This window comes from Carassius auratus, chromosome 32 (genome assembly GCF_003368295.1).
Source record: "Carassius auratus strain Wakin chromosome 32, ASM336829v1, whole genome shotgun sequence".
NCBI classification, from domain to species: Eukaryota; Metazoa; Chordata; class Actinopteri; order Cypriniformes; family Cyprinidae; genus Carassius; species Carassius auratus.
Window position 1 is genome coordinate 16,569,069 of NC_039274.1, and position 18,022 is coordinate 16,587,090.

The 18,022-nt window shown below is 37.3% G+C and overlaps 1 protein-coding gene across 2 annotated transcripts in view; it reads right to left on the reverse strand.

Moving 5' to 3' along the window:
* Nucleotides 1–494: 494 nt before the first annotated feature.
* LOC113051704 (adhesion G protein-coupled receptor A3-like) overlaps nucleotides 495–18,022 on the reverse strand; it is a 43,886-nt gene continuing 26,358 nt past the window's right edge. Inside the window, exons 8-19 of one of the 2 annotated variants that reach the window (XM_026215668.1) lie at nucleotides 17,597–17,761; nucleotides 16,621–16,822; nucleotides 16,343–16,492; nucleotides 14,429–14,590; nucleotides 12,602–12,805; nucleotides 12,233–12,440; nucleotides 8,447–8,655; nucleotides 6,489–6,613; nucleotides 5,185–5,308; nucleotides 4,855–5,000; nucleotides 3,410–3,505; nucleotides 495–2,505 (exon numbers count right to left, since the gene is read on the reverse strand). In XM_026215668.1, the coding sequence (XP_026071453.1) occupies nucleotides 1,062–2,505; nucleotides 3,410–3,505; nucleotides 4,855–5,000; nucleotides 5,185–5,308; nucleotides 6,489–6,613; nucleotides 8,447–8,655; nucleotides 12,233–12,440; nucleotides 12,602–12,805; nucleotides 14,429–14,590; nucleotides 16,343–16,492; nucleotides 16,621–16,822; nucleotides 17,597–17,761 (3,235 nt within the window). In that variant the 3' untranslated portion in view covers nucleotides 495–1,061. The remainder of the gene's footprint in view (nucleotides 2,506–3,409; nucleotides 3,506–4,854; nucleotides 5,001–5,184; nucleotides 5,309–6,488; nucleotides 6,614–8,446; nucleotides 8,656–12,232; nucleotides 12,441–12,601; nucleotides 12,806–14,428; nucleotides 14,591–16,342; nucleotides 16,493–16,620; nucleotides 16,823–17,596; nucleotides 17,762–18,022) is intronic. The other variant, XM_026215669.1, reaches the window with a different exon arrangement.

The following is an 18,022-nucleotide window of genomic DNA, read 5'->3' on the forward strand; positions in this document are numbered from 1 at the left end:
GGAAAGGTGAGGCTGCACTACAGCAATAATATTCCCGTCACCGCTAATGATGACAGGCAGCCCGACCTGAGAGTCAGCCATCAATCACTGCGTGGGCATCCAGCTCTGGAGGCAGTGCCCTACAATTTCGTGCCCATCGAACTGGTTCCAGCAAAGTGGTGAAAACAGGTAGATCTATCAAGACCTGCACCTCAATTAGAGCCTCTGTGAAACAGATGCAATGGGACAGTGTGATCCCAATTACTCCAACCCACAAGACCTAGAGGAAACTCTCAGATGAACTCACCTTTGAACTCACAGACGAGATGAAGTGGGCTGCGAAAAGATTGTTTTGTATTATTTGAAGGCTGCAATTTTGTGAAAACACCAAAGATAAGAGATTCAGCCAACATATTCTCAAAGAGCAGCATATCATGCATCCTCACGTACAAAATGTCAGAATGAAATACAAACTGGGCTTAAAGGACACAAAAAATAGACTGACTGTGATGCAGCCAAGCAAGAAACTCCATGCATTTGCAGGTTTTTATTTTTTTTATTTTCTTAAAATTTTGCACATAAACATTAAAACGCCAATTCTTCCAGGAACTATTTTTACAAACTGTCCCATTCAGATCAAAATACAATAAGCTCCTAGTTACTTGAAACCACAATTTCAAGAGGAAACTCACCTTTGAACTCAAAGATGAGATTAAGTGGGCTGCATAAAGAGATTTTTTATTATTTGACGGCCAAAACTGAACACACTTTTCTTTAACATGGGAATATAAGGATTTCAGCCAACATATACTCAAAGGGCAGCACGGCATGCATCTTCACCTACAAAATAGTGAAATACAAAATGAGCTGAGAGGATACAAAAATAGACCATGTGTAGACTGACTATGATGCAGCCAAGTGGTAAACTGTATGCATTTGCAGGAATTTTCTCACAGTCTTTAAAACGTGAATTCTTTCAGGAACTGTTTTTTAAAATCTGTACCATTCGATCAAAATCATAAAATTAGAGATTCACAGTTACAGGTAAAATCAGATTTGTGGTCTCTGAGAAGGGAAACTCGCTACACAGCAGTTTCATGCTTCCACAATCCAGTCTTAATATTCCCCGAACTCTCCACGTTCAGGGGCGACAGATTCTGTAGCCTCTCGGCATCTTTGGCCGGTCCGTTTTGGCACGCTAGGTTCAACCCGTAGGACTTGGGCTGCACCTCCAGTTCAACAGCGAGGGGCTGTTTTGGACAGTCTTTAGTTTGGCTGGTGTCTTCGGTCCCCGATCCATCTCCTCCTCCGACTAAGCCTCCATTACTGATGCCGTTCCCCAGGTTTTTGCTGATCCCGTGCCCAAAACTGTTATTCGGGCGGACGCCTCCACCTTTGGCGAGGTGGCGTGAGCGGCGGGGCACACTGGTGCTGGCGTCGCTGCTGTCCTGCTGAAGTTGGCTCTGCTGGCGCTCCCGGTAAGCCAAATACGCTGCCCGTCGACTGTTACGGGCCTGCAGGCTCTCGTGATGATGGTGGCGCTTGTGCGAGGCACTTTGCACGCTCCCCTCCACACTGGTGGGAACGTCGTATGAATACTCGCGCAAAACCGTGAGCCTACTGGCCCGATGAGCTCTCGCACGGTTCTTGTGGTGTCGCGCCGAATGCCCATTGATGTTCCCATTTCCTGTTCCTGGAAGGTTGTTGTTGTTGATCGAACTGGGGCGGTATTGGACCTCAACAGGTGCGACGTGCATCTTAATCTCATTGTCAACTGAATGTTCAGTCAAGCTGTTGTCCAATAACGCCGTCCCATTGGCCGTAGGAGGGGCCGCTTTGCATTGAGCGGCTTCCACTTGCAGATTGGTCAGTTTACAGCCCTGGGTGGAGTTGCGGATGCTCGGTGCGCTCTTATTGGTGCACGAGGATTCAGTGCTGCTGGCTGGACGCTTCGCAGTTTCGTCGTTTCCCCTTGCGTTCAAGACGGAGCCACTGGCGACAGGCAACAGCAGGGAATCCACCTCTACAGCAAAGTTTCGGCGAACCAGGCAACAAGCTCGTGACCAATGACGCCGCATGTCCTGACGGTTCACGCAGTGGTGCGCCACAAGAAACCCCCCGAGAGCCAAAGCGGCGGCGCCGAAGAGGCATGTAAACACCAAATCGGCCGGATGCTCCTGGGACACCGCAAGAGCACCAAACACCCACAGAGCGACATAAAGCGCAAGAGACCCTGCCACGCCGATGAGCTGGGCCACAAAAGTGTGTTCGTTCTCCAGAGCCGACATCGGGACCGGTTGCGCGGCATCTGCGGACGAGGACTCCAGGTGGGCCGGTGGGATTTCGGTCGCTTCGGCCACAGAAAGGTGCTGCTGCTCCTCAGACTGTTCCTTGAGCTCGAAGCGGCGCTCGGGATGCCGGCGGAGCTGAACGAGGATGCTGAGGAAGTACATGCAGTCCACGAAAACGATGAAGGCTGCCGGGCCGTAAAACGCACCAAGACTGGGTTCCCATGCCATCCAGCAGCTGCGGAAAGACAACAGGTGTTATTTTTTAAGTCTACAGTATTGAACCCATTTAGTTTTTAAATGCATGCAAGATTTTTATTTTTTTTATTTTTGTGTATTCTTTTTATACTGATGTTGAACTACTTTACTGCTGTTTTATATTTAAGTAAATCAATGTCTTATTATATTACTTGGCCGCATGAAAAGCCGCAAATGAAATATAAACTGTGCATAAAATACACAAACAGAACAGTGCTAGAAAACTCCAATCCCTGCTCAAGTCTCTGCAGCTGATATTCACTTTGCTCCAAAAATGAGCTTTTACACGAAGTATATGCAAGTTTTAAAGTTTACACTAGTGTTCTGTGATGCTCAGCAGAGCGTTTTTTTCTTTTGTCATGGTAGTGTGAGATTAATTAAACCCAAATATCTCATATGGTCTGGATTTTCAAATTAAACCACGCTGTTACACAATCCAAACAGCTGTCACAAGTGAAAGAAGGGAGCATGGCAAGCCAACACACACAAGGTGGGGAGCCTAAAATAGCGCACAATAATTAGGTTTACACGGCTTCAGAAGGTCTAAACTGCTCTCTGCTTTATAAAGTATTATTCTGCACTTTACAGAGCATGGGCATTAGGCTCCAATGACAGCTAAAGCAATTTCTCATCACAGAGAAAGGCTATGAAATGACAGGAAGTGTTCAGAGGGGGATTTGACCGGCTGGATCTGTACGGTCTGTCGTTAAGGAAACATATTATACCATTGCATTTTGTCTCACATGGTTTAAATGGATCCACACGCTAAAGTCTAACTGATTACACAAAACTCAATTACAATCAATATATTGTAAAATTGCCTAGCTTGAATTTTGTCGCAAGGGATAGTTTAAAAAAAGTGTCTTAAAACTCAAAATACTTACTAAGGTGCATTGATTTGACTACCATAGTTTTTGATGTTAGCAGCAGCTGTTATACCACACACAATGATCGGTATGCCTCCACCTATTAAGTAGAATCTGTAGAAAAAAATATAAAAAAAACTGACTTAAAAAAATGGTTACAGAAAAAATTGCGAATCATGCATTAATCGACAGAGGATTACTCAGACTTTCAAGTTGTTTTGAACACATTGTGCCTCACTGCAACGCAACAAATTAAAATAATGTGTTCCATAATCAGCTTAAAATATCAAACATGCTTGATATCCTCTGAATTCAGAGTCTGAAGATAAAAATCAGTGACCATCATAAACTACACGATTTACTGTAAAATCTGACTTCCTGCAACTAGATCTAGTCAGACTGCAAATCGTATTAAAAATTTGGGCAAAATTTATATAGTGTATTCCAGAAATATGAAAGGGATATTTACACTAAAAAATTTTTATAAAAAAAAGTTCTGTCATCAGTGTTTTTACTGATAACTAAAGCTATTAAAATATAATTGACATAAAGCTTGAATAAAATAAAATATAAATATTAGATTAAAAAAAAGTTCTAAAATGATTAGACCTGAAATATAAGCCAAATAGGAATATAAACATAAAATAAAACAAATGACTGACATCTAAACTAAAATAAATATAAAAAAGTATAAGTATAAAATTAGAAGTGGTATTTATTAATATTATAAATATTAATAAACACCATAGAAATGAAGCCAACTGATTATTAATGTGTTTATCCTGTAAATACTCGTGTTTCTGCATCCTTAGTTAGTAGGAAGCTGGTTAAAATAATAGAAATAAAAATAAACTAATACTGGCTTGGAACGACATAAGCAATAGGATGATTGAATAATGACTCTGTGAATTATTATTTGAGTGTACTATGACTCTGTGAATTAATAAAAATTCACAGAGTCATAATTCACTCATCCTTTCAAGCCAGCATTGATTTCTTTCTTTAAACAAGAAAAGATTATATTTTGTGAAATGTCTGAAAAATGAAAAAGATATCATGCCCATACAATGGAGATCAATGGTGACAAAAAAAAAAAAAAAAAAAAAAAAAAATGTTCCACAGAAGAAAAAACATCTGGTTTAGAAATGCCATGAGAATGAGCAAATGACCCATTGACAATTTCTGTTGAATATTTACTGACACCAAGTGGTCTGCAGGGGAACATGATTTAAAACCCTCAGTCTTCCCTTTTGGGAAACTTAAGTGTAAAATTTAATTTCTAGACTCTCTGTACCCTAAAATAGGTCACAGCATGTGTCCTTGCTCTTCAAATAGAATATTAATCATTTATATATAGACTTCTTTATTTGTGCATTCATTTATTTAATTTATCATTATTGTAACATAGTACTTTTCAGCCTTTCTTAACACTCCTCCTCCTCATTCATTGTGTTGACCTTTACCTCAGCATAGGTCTGGGTGGAGGCGGAGGCTCGTCCAGCTCCTCGTAGCGTTTGGCCTTCCGCGTCACCTGTTTGTAGATGTTGCGTGCCGTTACGCCGGACCACAAGGCCGAAGCCAGTGTGGAGTAATGCAGCACTATCCCCACCTTCAGGACATGACATTAGAAAACAAGAGCTCTCCTCAAGATCAATGACAATGCTGACGCTCTCAAAAGAGTAATGTGAACTCGAAAGCAGCACTGCAGTTCCGCGTATAAACCGAGAAACATTTAGAGCCAGTTTTATATAAATATTTACACCTAAACTCCACATACAAAAGCAGGCACATACCGCTTGACAAACGCTTGCATTGTACGTTTGGTTGATGCCGCCCACAAACACTGCACAGGTGAGAAGAAAATGCAAGCACAGATTAACCAGCATGTGCCAGCACTTCTTACTCACACGCACAGACCTGCCAACACAGGAAATACCTCATTAAAACCAGCATATTTACAACTTAAAGGAATAGTTCACCCCGAAAATGAAAATTAGCTGTTAAATTAGCTAACCCTCAGGCCATCCATTTTTCTTCAGTAGAACAGTAAAGAAGATTTTGAGCAGAAACCGCGGTCCTTGGTGATTCATAAAATGCAAGTCATTTGCTACCGTCATTTTGAGAGTCAAAAAAGCATATACAGACAATATAACACAATCTCTATTGTCTTTTTGCATTATCAGCACATATTTTTTCCTGTTTGACACTGTAAAGCTGCTTTTACACAATCTTCATTGTATGAAGCACAATATTTAAATAAGGAGTGTCAACTTGACTGTGTAAGAAACTAAACATTATTTACAACATCTGTAATCCAATAGCAGAGTCCGAATCTTTTATACAAACTGTTTTTTTTTTTTTTTGGAGAGTTCGTTTGAATGAACTTGCAATGGTATCAGGCATTAGCAATGATTTTATTGAAGCACCCAATAATGATGAGAAATGTGAATGCAAAAACATCAGAAACATACATTTTGACCCCTTTATGTAACCCTCGGCAGTCCAGGAAGTAACTGTTGGGAAAAGCCAGCATCAGAGGATCAGATACGCCAGTAAATTGGCTCGTTTTGAGTCAGAGTGACTGTCAGGCGTCTGAAATTGCGTTTCGATTGAGTAACTTGAAGATCTGTGCTGATCGAGCTGCAAACTGTTTCAGACGGTTCAGTTGGATTTGGTGAACTGGTTCATCTAGTTCACCAAAAAAAGAATCAGTTCAAAAGAATGATTCGTTCGTGAACCGGACATCACTCCAGACCGTTTGCTTTGTGGATCTGGATTACATAATAATGTTATAAATAATGTTCAGTTTCTTGCACATACTGCTCGTTTCGCTTCATAAGACCCCAATATATCGTCAGACGCCACGGGTATTAATATTGTGCTCCTTTTTATTCTTAAAGTGCCGGTAGCCATTGGTTTTGATTTTATGATTAACCAAAAAACTGTGTTTCTACTAAAATAAAAGACACTATGTCTTGGAATGCCTGAGAGTGAGAAAATTAGAATCAAAATTTCATTTTTCATTGAACTATCGCTTTAAAAATAAGCTGCATTTTTCATCGTCCTTGCATGCGGAAAGACAAGTTCCAGCACTTACTTGTGGTGATAGATATAACTGACTATGACTGACAGCAGGCAGAGCACCAGGATGATGGCGGTGGCGTAGATAACAGGGTGGAGAGGTTCGAAGCTGTACGTGTCGTTCCCGGTCCTGTTCAGATCCTGTTAGACAAGAGTATATCAGCAGATAATATTAACAAATGCATTTCAACTGCTAATAGTTAATCATTTTCTTCTTGTTCTAGAAAGGTGGGTGTTGAGGATGTGCGAAAAGTCACAAAGTGCCTTGAAAAACAAACTTTTCAGTTTGCGACTGAATCACATATAAACAGCGTTTAATAACTTTAGTTTATGGTCAGTTCCATATATCACTACAGAATAATAATGGCATATGTAATAAGAGTAGACTATATTCATTTTTTATATAAAAATATATTTTGCACATTACTGTTGTTTATAAAAGTATAATCCTATATTCTTCCCAACTCAAGCTCAGTGTTTTACTGTCAAATGTGCATTACCAAGAAATGAACGTGTAATATTTATAAATGCAGTTACTAAATTTAATTTATGGAGCCCTGGAATTAGCTTTTATTTCCATGCTTTCAGTTGTATTTGAATTTTAGTTGAAGTTTTTGTCATTTTATATATATTTTTTCATTAAGTTTTAATTTGGTTTAATTTAGCTTTAGTAATTTTAATAAAAAAATTCTAATACATTTTATTTCAGCTGTCAAAGCAGCATTTTTATTTTAGTTCTATTTTCAGTAATTTTATTAGATTTAGCTTTTTTCTAATCTTTAATCTTCATCTAATATATATATATATATATATATATATATATATATATATATATTTTTTTTTTTTTTTCAGTTAAAAGTACAATTTGTAAGATATTTGCAGTAAAATATCCAAAAACCACTAGGCTAGTGTTATATTTTTTTTTTTCCAGCTGATTACTAACAATATCTGTAATGTTTTCAACTACTATGACACGGGGCAGTGCAGTCACCTGTCGATGACGTTAGTTACCCTTTGTGACCACCTTTACTGACGTAGAAATCACATGACAACAGTGTCGTGTACAAATGCGGAAGTAGCTTCGCGACAAACTTCAACTTGGAAGAGATGCCGATCTCGCTTGTGTTTTACTCGACAGGTGAGTTGTTTTGATTCATATCTTTACAGAAAAAGTATGCTATTATAACGATCAACAAGATTAGTATCATCGGGCATACACGCCAAACGCGGGGCATTGCATCTCTAGAGCGATGCGAGGACTTATCTTTCCGTCTGATTGATGGCCGTCAGCCGTTGGGTAGAAGACAACAAATCCCATCATTCCACACGCTTTCTTAGCGTCATCAAACCACACGATTGTTATTGTTTTGGTAGTGGGCCCTCTAGTGGCTGGTCCTACAACCTGTACCTTTAACTGAATTTCTTTTTTTTTTTTTTCAATCTTGCAATTTTGCTATTAGCTTTTGTCATTCTTATTAGGTCTTTAAAATATGTATATGTACCTTTAATTTATTACATTTTGTTCTTTTGAATAGTAAATTCTAATAAATTCTTGTTTAAAGTTTTCCATCTAATGTTCACATTTTATTTTAGCTTTATTTCAAATGAACAAAAACTAATAAGCAGTATTCTCAAGCTTTTCTGGAGGTGTTATAAAAACTAGGGGTGCTCCGATCACGATCTGAGAGAAGATGCGCAAATCCACGTTCATTTTCAGTGTTTATTTGCGCATCTTCTCAGTTAACAATGGCTCTGTGTAGTAACAGCTGCTCTATGTGAAATCACGCACCTGATGGAATTTACCGCTGATTAGAGAACCGGCTTTACTGATGAGATGCACATAACGATCGGCCGATCATGATCGGAGCACCCCTAATATAAAAACAGTAGTACAAGCAACATGTGTGCTACATTGCAGGTCTTTGAAAGCCCTACAATAGCTTGTTATGAAGAACAGACTGAAATGTCTCTGACCATCAGTAAAGCGTAGTTGTTGAGTGAATCGCAGGACATGGTGGTGAGGTTGTCATCTTGATGGAGGATCCGGCAGCCGTCGCTCTGCCAGCCGCCCTGTCCTCCCAGCAGACTGAAGTTCCAGAAGACGGGAACAGCGTCCGAGCCGTGCAGGAAGCGCCGCAGGGTCACGTTCACTGGACTCTGCAAGTTCTTCAGAGGGAAGCCATCTAAACAACAGCAGAACAGACATTTAATCAGTTCATGTTACAAAACACAAAACAGTTCTGGTTATGGACCATCTTTGATGTTATTCATTAACACCGATGGTTCCAAGAAGGAACTTTAACATCCATGGAACCTCAGAGGTTCTTTCTAGTGGAAATGTTTTTTAGATTAGAATGTATTAAAAATGGCTCTTTTAAGAACTGTTCACTAAAAGGTCCTTTGGGGAGCCAGAAATGGTTCTTATGTGGCAACAATGTGAAAATGCCCTTTTCAAACCATTGCTTTTAAGAAGTCAACTAAAAGTTCAATTATGATGTACACACATCCCTCTGCATCAGTTGTATTGAGACACAATATATATTGTGCCAATAGTTCGTTGGCACATCCCGGACAGCTGGTCTCCTTTCAGATCAGATCGCTTGGCTCTGCAGCTTTTTCATGGGATTGTAATTGTTTCAATGTTGTCAATAAGTTTTTCCTAGCAGCTCCCTGTGCTGTAGTTTGCCGCCCCCTCATACTTCAGCCACCCTCCAGCAGCATTATTGCTCTGTTTATGACACAATTCCTCTTCACCTGCTTGAAGCCAAAATGGGAATGGGATGGCTTATAATAGTGCTGCTGTACAGTGAAGATCAAATCACAAAAAAAGCACACTATAAAAAAAAACAGTATGTTTCCCAGAAAATACCATTTCACTATTTTTACTTGAAATTTTTATGTTTAATTCAATTAGTTACTTGTTATTTCTTTGTAATTATTTAGAAATTTACTAGCAATTTCTGAGTGTGTATATATATATATATATATATATATATATATATATATATATATATGTAGTTTTTTTTTTATTTTGAACACATATTTAGTTCAAGATATATATATATATATATATATATATATATATACATATATATATATATATATATATATATATATATATATACATATATATATATATATATATATATATATATATATATATATATATATATGTATATATATATATATATATGTATATATATATATACATATATATATATATATATATATATATATATATATATATATATATATATATATATACATACATATATATATATATACATATATATATATATATATTAGTGCTGTCAAAATTAGCGCGTTAACGCATTCGATTAATTTGAAATATTTAACGCGTTAAAAAAAAATAACGCAATTAACGCGGTTGCAGTTTTTTTTTTTTTTTTTCAGTTGTGGCCTATGTGTGTTCAACGTGCAAAGAAATACGGATAAGACCAAGGAAGGACTTTTAGACGGAAAGTTTCAGTATAAAACTCTGCCGGATTACTCTTCAGTCTGCCACAAGAAACATTACTCTTCATTTAGTCTGCAACAAGAAACAGCAACATTAAAATCATGAACTCAAATGTCATTGTTTAAAAAAAAAAAAACAATGACTGTAACAGTGCGTAAATCAGACCTTTCTGTAACGCTAACGTTAATAAGCTTAAATGAAAATAACGAAATAATTGTGTAGCGGAGTATTTTTTGTACACAGTGCCGCGAACTGTCAATCACTCCTGTACGCGTGCATCACTGTCCTCCTCGCAGCTGCAGCAACTTGCGCTCTCTCTCTTCATCAAGCTTTCAAACAAAAAGGGGACAAAAAGATCATATTGTCTTTGTGCATAGGCTATAGATTAATTAGATAAATGAATATCTAAATTTGTGCCTTGCCGTCTACGGTATTTTTTTAGAACTTAGAAAAAAGATGCTGCAGCCAATGAACAGCCAGGGGGCTGCAGGACGACTCAACCTCCGCAGACAGTTTTTAATGTTTATCAGACAATAAATACTCAAGATTTTGCTTTAGTATAACTCACAACGAGTTTCACACACCTTCTCCGGCCACGTTGAGTTGTTGACACTTAACAGTGGGAAAAGCGACACATGCGCTATTCACTTGTATAACTTAAGGGTGAATGGGTAATGTAGTTTCTGCTCTGGGTGGGATGAATTAGGAAGCTTGCATTGTGAAGGGCGCTCTGAAAATCGGCAGTGCAGGTAAAAGATTAAAACCTCTATTAAAACAGATGTCCAAATGAGCGTACCGGTACGCTACAAGCACGTTCTGGGCGCACGGAGAGGTGGCGGTACGCTCAAGAGCTATATTTGGAAGTGGCGGTACTGAGTACCTGTGCATACCGGCCCACTTAAAGCACTGGCAATGACTATACTTTGGAATTTTTTTGCCGTCCACTTAGAATTCAACATGGAAATAATTTTTGTTTTTTATTGGCATTGATTGTTTTGAAATTCAAATGGTACTTACATGCCTGTGTTTTTATTTCTGTAATAAATATGGCTTTCAAGCCAACAGTTAATTTGGAGGATATTGATGGTTTATTGCAGGTATGTTGTTTACATGAGAAAATCTGTGTTACAAGTTAAACAAAAATTCCAATAAACAATCATATTTTGAATTTAAATAGTTTCTTTGTCTTGAGTTTACATTAATTATTTACATTTTACATTTACATATCCAAAAAGTTTCAGTCTTTTAATTGCGATTAATCGCAATTAATCGCGATTAATTTTTAAAAATTGTGCGATTAATTAGTTAATTTTTTTTAATCGATTGACAGCACTAATATATATATATACACACACACACACACACACACAGATATACATACCATACACACACACATACAGGTAAATATATTTTTATGGTAGCGTTTTACAATAAGCCCCATTATATAACATTAATTAATACATTATTAACATTAACAATAAGTAATGCATTCCGTATTTATACATTTTTTTATACAATTTTTATTAACAAAAAAAGTACAGCTGTTCATTATTAATTCATGTTATCTTAGGTCCATTAATTAATATATTAACAGGTACAACTTACATTTTTTATAATAAATTAGTTAAGGCTGAAATTAATATTAACCGAGATTAAATAATTAAATAAGATTTTCATTGTTAATTCATGTTAACCAATGTATATAACTAATGGAACATTATTGTAAACTGTTAATGTTGTATTTTTTAGTTTAAAGACCACTTCTCATTATTAACCAACTAATAACTATGACCTTAGCCTCAATAAGCTCCTATTTGCTGCTTATTAATATTTAGTAAAGTAGTTGTTAAGTTTAGTTATTGGTTAGGATTAAGGGATTTATAATAAGATCATGCAGAATAAGGCATTAATATTTGCTTTATAAGTACTAATAAACAGTTATAAGCATGCTAATACACAAATAGTTAACAGTGAAAATCAGTACCTAAACTAAAGTGTTTTTTTTATTTTTATTTTGATGGTTTATTTTATTTCAAGCAGTTGTAGTTTTAGTTCAATACTGTATAATAACCCTGCTCTGTACAACCAAGGCATGTGACATAACATAAGTGTAAGTTTAACTGAAGTGCATGATTTGTCTCTATCTTTGACTATTGTATTTTACTTTGCTTTCGATCCAGGTAGAAATATTGCATAACAGCAGCAATGAAGAGAGGTTTGTGTGGGTTGTGCATGTCTGATCTGGCCCGAGGCGCCGGGATCAGCAGTGTGCGTGTTCCTACCGATCTTTGTGAGGAACACAGGTGTGACCACACTCCTCCTCTTACTGCCGTCGCTCAGGAGGGTGGAGTTGCCCGTCGGAGGAAAGAGTTTGCCGTTGCGGAAGGCCAGCAGATGTAGCTTATAAACAGCTTCTTCAGCCTGACCTGAGCTTCCCAGAGACGAGAAGAGAGAAGGGGGAAGCTGGAGAGACGCCTCCACTACAGTGTTCTGCAGACGTGGAGATGCAATAACGTTAGTGTCAAAACATGATGGATACAGTCCTGCTTCCACAGCTTTATTGGAGTTACTTCTCTGAAGGAGCACTGGCTTTATACGTTATAACAAAACAACTGTATATGTACAGGAAGTGCCTGAGACGAAATGCTTACTTTGAGAGCCAGTGCAGACAGGGTGCTGGTCACGTTGCATTTGAAGCTGAGCTGGCGCTCTGGGTGGATGTCGGGGTCTCTGGGAGAGAAGTGGGTCATGGGTGTGCGCTCCTGTAAGACCTTCTGGAACAGAGTGCAGGTCATTCCATTGAAGCTGCTGGCCTTGATGGCATGAGCCTCCAGAGCAATGTTGGGAGAGTTCTGCTGAAACAAGAATAAAGAAGAATGGTTACCATCCCATACACATGTTACTGAAGCGCTGTGAACACACGGTCTCCTTCAAGCTACTCTGAACAACCTACACCTTTTTTTGTTACTTGTATTCCGTGAGGACACATTCAATTGGTAAAAAAAAAGACAGTAAATGCTAGGGGTGTAACGATTCACTCATTTTCTTGATGCATCGATTACAAACCATGACGATTAATATGCATCGATCTTGAAACAAGATTTTTGAATCGTGAATCGCCGATCTTGGACGGTAATTGATTCAAAATACTAAGAGTCTAATAAATTGCGTTTTCCCTAGCAATTTAATGCTTTCAAAATATATAAACATTAAATTACTACACGCACGAATTAATGGAGACCTTGAACAGTGTTCGTGCCTCTTATCGGTCACGTGCTCCACGTCACAGGAGAATGTCACAGGATTGCGCTTGCGCTCCTTTCGTCTCTGACACAGCTGATGTGCGATATATTGGACTCGTGGCCAGTAATACTAATATACTAATACTAATATTTTTTTCTATTCTATGGTTCTCAAACCCTAAAGGCTGGTGTAATTTGCCCCCTGACTAAGCATTTAAATAATCCTGTGTATGCACTTAAAGAATGCAGAATCGAATCGTTATAATCAAATCGAATCAAATGTAATTGTGAATCGAATCGTTCTAAATTAGCAAAAATTGTTTTTGAATCGAATTGTAAACCTATGAATTGTGCCTTCCCAAAGATTCACATCCCTAGTAAATGCATTTTTAATTTTACAAAAGATTTTGGTCCTATTTTATATTGCTTTTCCGACACTTTAAAAAGACAGTGAATTTAACGGTAAAATACTGTAAAAATGCTACAGTAAAAACCTGTTAAATGGTTAATGTTAAATTCCCCTACTATATACACTGAAAAACTGTATTGGTCATTACATGTTATTTCACGGTAGTATACCGTTTTTGGAAGTGGAAAAAGGCTGTATAATTTACAGTGAATAACTGTAAATCAACATTCCCAGAATTTCCTGTGTTACATTCAAATTTGATTTTGTTTACAGATTTTTTTTTTTTTTTTTTTTTTTACAGTGTAGGTACAATGTACTTTTTGTGTTTATGTTGTATTGAGAAACACTTTTGCTGCTATTGAGCTGTGATACTGTTCATGTTAGAAACAGGCTTGGTGTATGGTTAGGATTAAGAACGGTTAAAGGGAAGAAGTTGATTCAAAAGTGTAATTATAGATGTAAATAGAGAAATTAAATTACAGATGTAATGACATCCAGGCATTTTTTTTTTTATTATTACACTATTTTAAGGTGTCCTTGTTACAGTGTAATTATACATTAAAGTACAGAGCAATATTATTTAACTACATGTACTTACTATATCGTTAGGATTAGGGTTTGTTTTAGGGTTACTTGCATGTAATTATGCATAATTAATTGTTATTATAATAGCAAGTACATCATCTCAGTTCACTGAAAATAATTTCTAATTATAATAACATTTTAATATTGCTAAAATATCTCACGTCACTGAAACCATGAACAAACAATTTAAAACGGAGTTTCGTCAAAATACACAATTGAAGTGGTTTTCTCACAGTACTCACGGTAGAATAGGCCAGAGCCCCGTTACTGATTCGGAGAAGGGCAATTCTTTGCAGGGACTCAACGATTCGAGAGCAAGCTCGCGCCTCCCTCTGAGCCATCCATAACACTCGCTCATCAGCCAGCATCAGATTACTGGAGATATCCACCATCACATCTCCCAGCTGAGAGAGGAAACACAGTTAGAGACAATGCAACGCATGCACAGCCGCCCCACAACACTGATGATCCCTCCAGGCCCACAATACAACCACAAACACACTGCACTCATTCAGTGCAGTTACACTCCCTCCACAGACTCAAAACGCTTGCATTCCTGAAATGAACTAAACCTGACATTACCCTCCGTAACATTTCATGTTAATGAGTTAATGCTTTTAGGAAGAAGCGTGATGTGTCCGACTTTCCCACACAAAGAACAATGCTGCAAATGCTGGAGTGTTAAACAGCCTGCTCTATGTCAACTCCATGCAACCTGAGTTCCTGAAGAAATTACATAACCGATGCAAAATTGCGAGGCAAGTCAAGTTTATTAACGTGCTCTTGCAATATGTGAGATGTTGAGTGATGGTACAGATCTCTGCGCAGGTGTTACATGATAACATTTCCCCTCAACACGGAGCGAAGCGCAACCTGATCCTGAAAAATAGGCTTAATGTTCCTCTGTGGCCCAGTGTCCAAATCCCTCCATTCTGATCCTATCTGAGCCTCTCCTCACTGATTCAAAAGCCTGTTTTGTTCTCCAGAGACGAGAAGAGTCACAAACTGAGGTGGCGAATAGTAACATCGCTTCAAATGGGCGGTTCTCAACCTTTCTGACTCCGAGACGCTTCGTTGTACTCAATAACATTCAAAGGCCCTGTGATTTAGGAATTTTTTATTTTTAACTCCAAGTCCTTAAGTTGAAAACTAATATTAGGAATTTTAAGTTAAGTTTAGCATAACATATTTTGGCATTCAACAGTGTTATTGTTAAGTAAAACTAACACTATTAAAAATAATTTTCAGTAACTGAAATAAAGCTCAAATAAATAAATGATTACAAGATTTTTATTTATTTATTTATTATTATTATAATTCAATTAGTTAACAAGGCAACATTTAAAATGTTTTTAGTTTGTCGAAGTACTAAAAATAAAACCAAAACAGAAATAAATTATAAATACAAAAATATTTTCATTATTAGTTTTTCAAATCTAGTAATAACACTTAAAATTCTGAGTTAAGAGTTTTAAGAAATCAATTGAAATAAATAAATAAATAAATAAATGAACATGCTATGAATAATTTAAATGAAAACTTCAAAAAGTCAAAAATTCAAAATGCAGCATTGGTAATTAACTGAAACTAAGTTTAAGCTAAAATTAAACTAAAACAAAATTACTAAATTAACAATCACTAATTTACTAAAACACAATGCAATATTCAAATAAAATACAATTACTAAAATTACACACACACACACACACACACACACACACACACACACACACACACACACACACACACACACACACACACACACACACACACATATATATATATATATATATATATATATAGTTATATATAGTTATATAGTAAAGCTAGTAAAAAACTCTATAGTATCATAACTAAATTCTCTTTTTTAAATTCCAAATTATTTTAAATTCTTCTAAATATCCAGGTTTTCCAAGGAGGTCAGTAAAATAACACATATCTTGATCTTTGGCTTATTTTAATGCTTGTTTTGTCATCTCGAGGCCCCTGCTGCTTTAAGTGTCCTGGATCTGAGTCCTTCTGTGATTGGTCTCAGAGTGATTTAAGTGCTTATGTAAGAGAAACTGATCAGACTTTTGGGTTTGCACAAAAAAACAAACAAAAAAACCCACATTATCCAGAACAGCCCCTATATGACTCGACTTGATTCGACTCACCTCTTTATACTTCTCGGCAAACTTGCCAATTTTTTCAATCATCTCCGCCACAAATATCACATCCATCTTGTCAGAGAAGTTGGGCGCCTCCGCGGTGTAAGCCAACAGCTGCTGCGCCGTCTGAACCGCATTGGTCAGATTCAGAGGCATCTGACGTACGAGAAAAGCAACAAATGAGAACAGACGGAGAAGAATCGAACACGTCTGACATAAACCACTTAAAACACTGCATGGTAAGAATTAGACACAGAATCCTGCATTTCTCAACAGTTATCCACCTGGTTGATGATAAAAAGCACACGCGTGACGTCTTTCATATATTCACAGCGTGAGTAGTCGTCCTCTGCCCACTGTCCACTGCGGCCACATCGCCTCCACGCGCGCCGGTCTTCTGCCGAGCTGCCCGAGTAAATGCCAGCTCCGCTCACCTGCCGTTTACAGGGCAAGTACGCCGTGATGCCAGCCAATGTCCGAGGCCATCTGCACACAGACACATTAAACATGTGGATGCACAACAAAGGAGAACCAATTTATCTGTGATATTGTATGAGTATAAATAGCCTTAAATGGGAATATACTTGTCTTTATTCAATCAAATATGCAATAAGTTTTGAAAAAATAAGTTTTAAAATAAATGAAACCTTGTGCAATAATGCGTATCACTTAAATCTGTTACCACTAGAGTGCACTGAAGAGCTAAAAAATAAGGGAGGCTGAACATTTATGTATAGACAAATGATTAAATGATCTAAAAAATGTTTGCTTGTCATTTGTATGCTGCTTTGAATATAGCCGAAGTACACGGTGAGTAATCATTGTTACTTTCAACACCTTTTTTCGTGCAAAGCTTGGGGACAGGAAGATATTGTAAATAAAGAAATGTGTAAAAATTTTTCAGTGAGGATGCATCAGATCAATCAAAAGTGAGAGCAAAGGAATTTACAATGCTACAAAAGATTTCTATTTCAAACAAATGCGTTAGGTTTGAACTTTCTATTCACCAACGCTTTGATTTAATCAAATAAAGTGTTTAATAATAAATGTTTCTCGAGCAGCAAATGAACACATTACAGTGATTTCTGAAGGAACATGTGACTGAAGACTGGAGTAATGATGAGATTTGATCACAGCAATCAATTACATTTTACAATGTATTACAATAGAAAAAAATGAACATAAGAGACTTTCAAAAACACTGAAGTCTTAGCGACTCCAAACTTTGAACACTAGTCATCAGATGTTCCCCTGACTCACCTGTAGTCCCCTTTGTTGTTTGCGACCCGATCTGGCAGGCAGTATTTGGCAGAGCTCTCCAGGACCACGATGTGGACCGTCCTAGTGTTGTTTCCTCGACTGGTGCGCACACGACACTCCCAGTCCCCAGTGAACCCCAGCTGGATGTTAGAGATGGTCAAGGCGCTGTGAGAGGACAAATCAAATTTGGGACGATCAGCTTTTAATGTAAAAGCTGTTAATAATTGGAATAGTTTACCAACTGATATTAGACAGTGTACTACCTTTGTGCAGTTTAAATTACATTTGAAAAGATTTTTAAAGGCAGGTCAAGTTTGTGATCATTGATTATATAAGGTAAAGATTTTTAAATATGTATATATTGTATTGTGTTTAATTTGTATGGTATTTTTATTGATAATTTGGTTTACTCCTGCCCAGGGACAG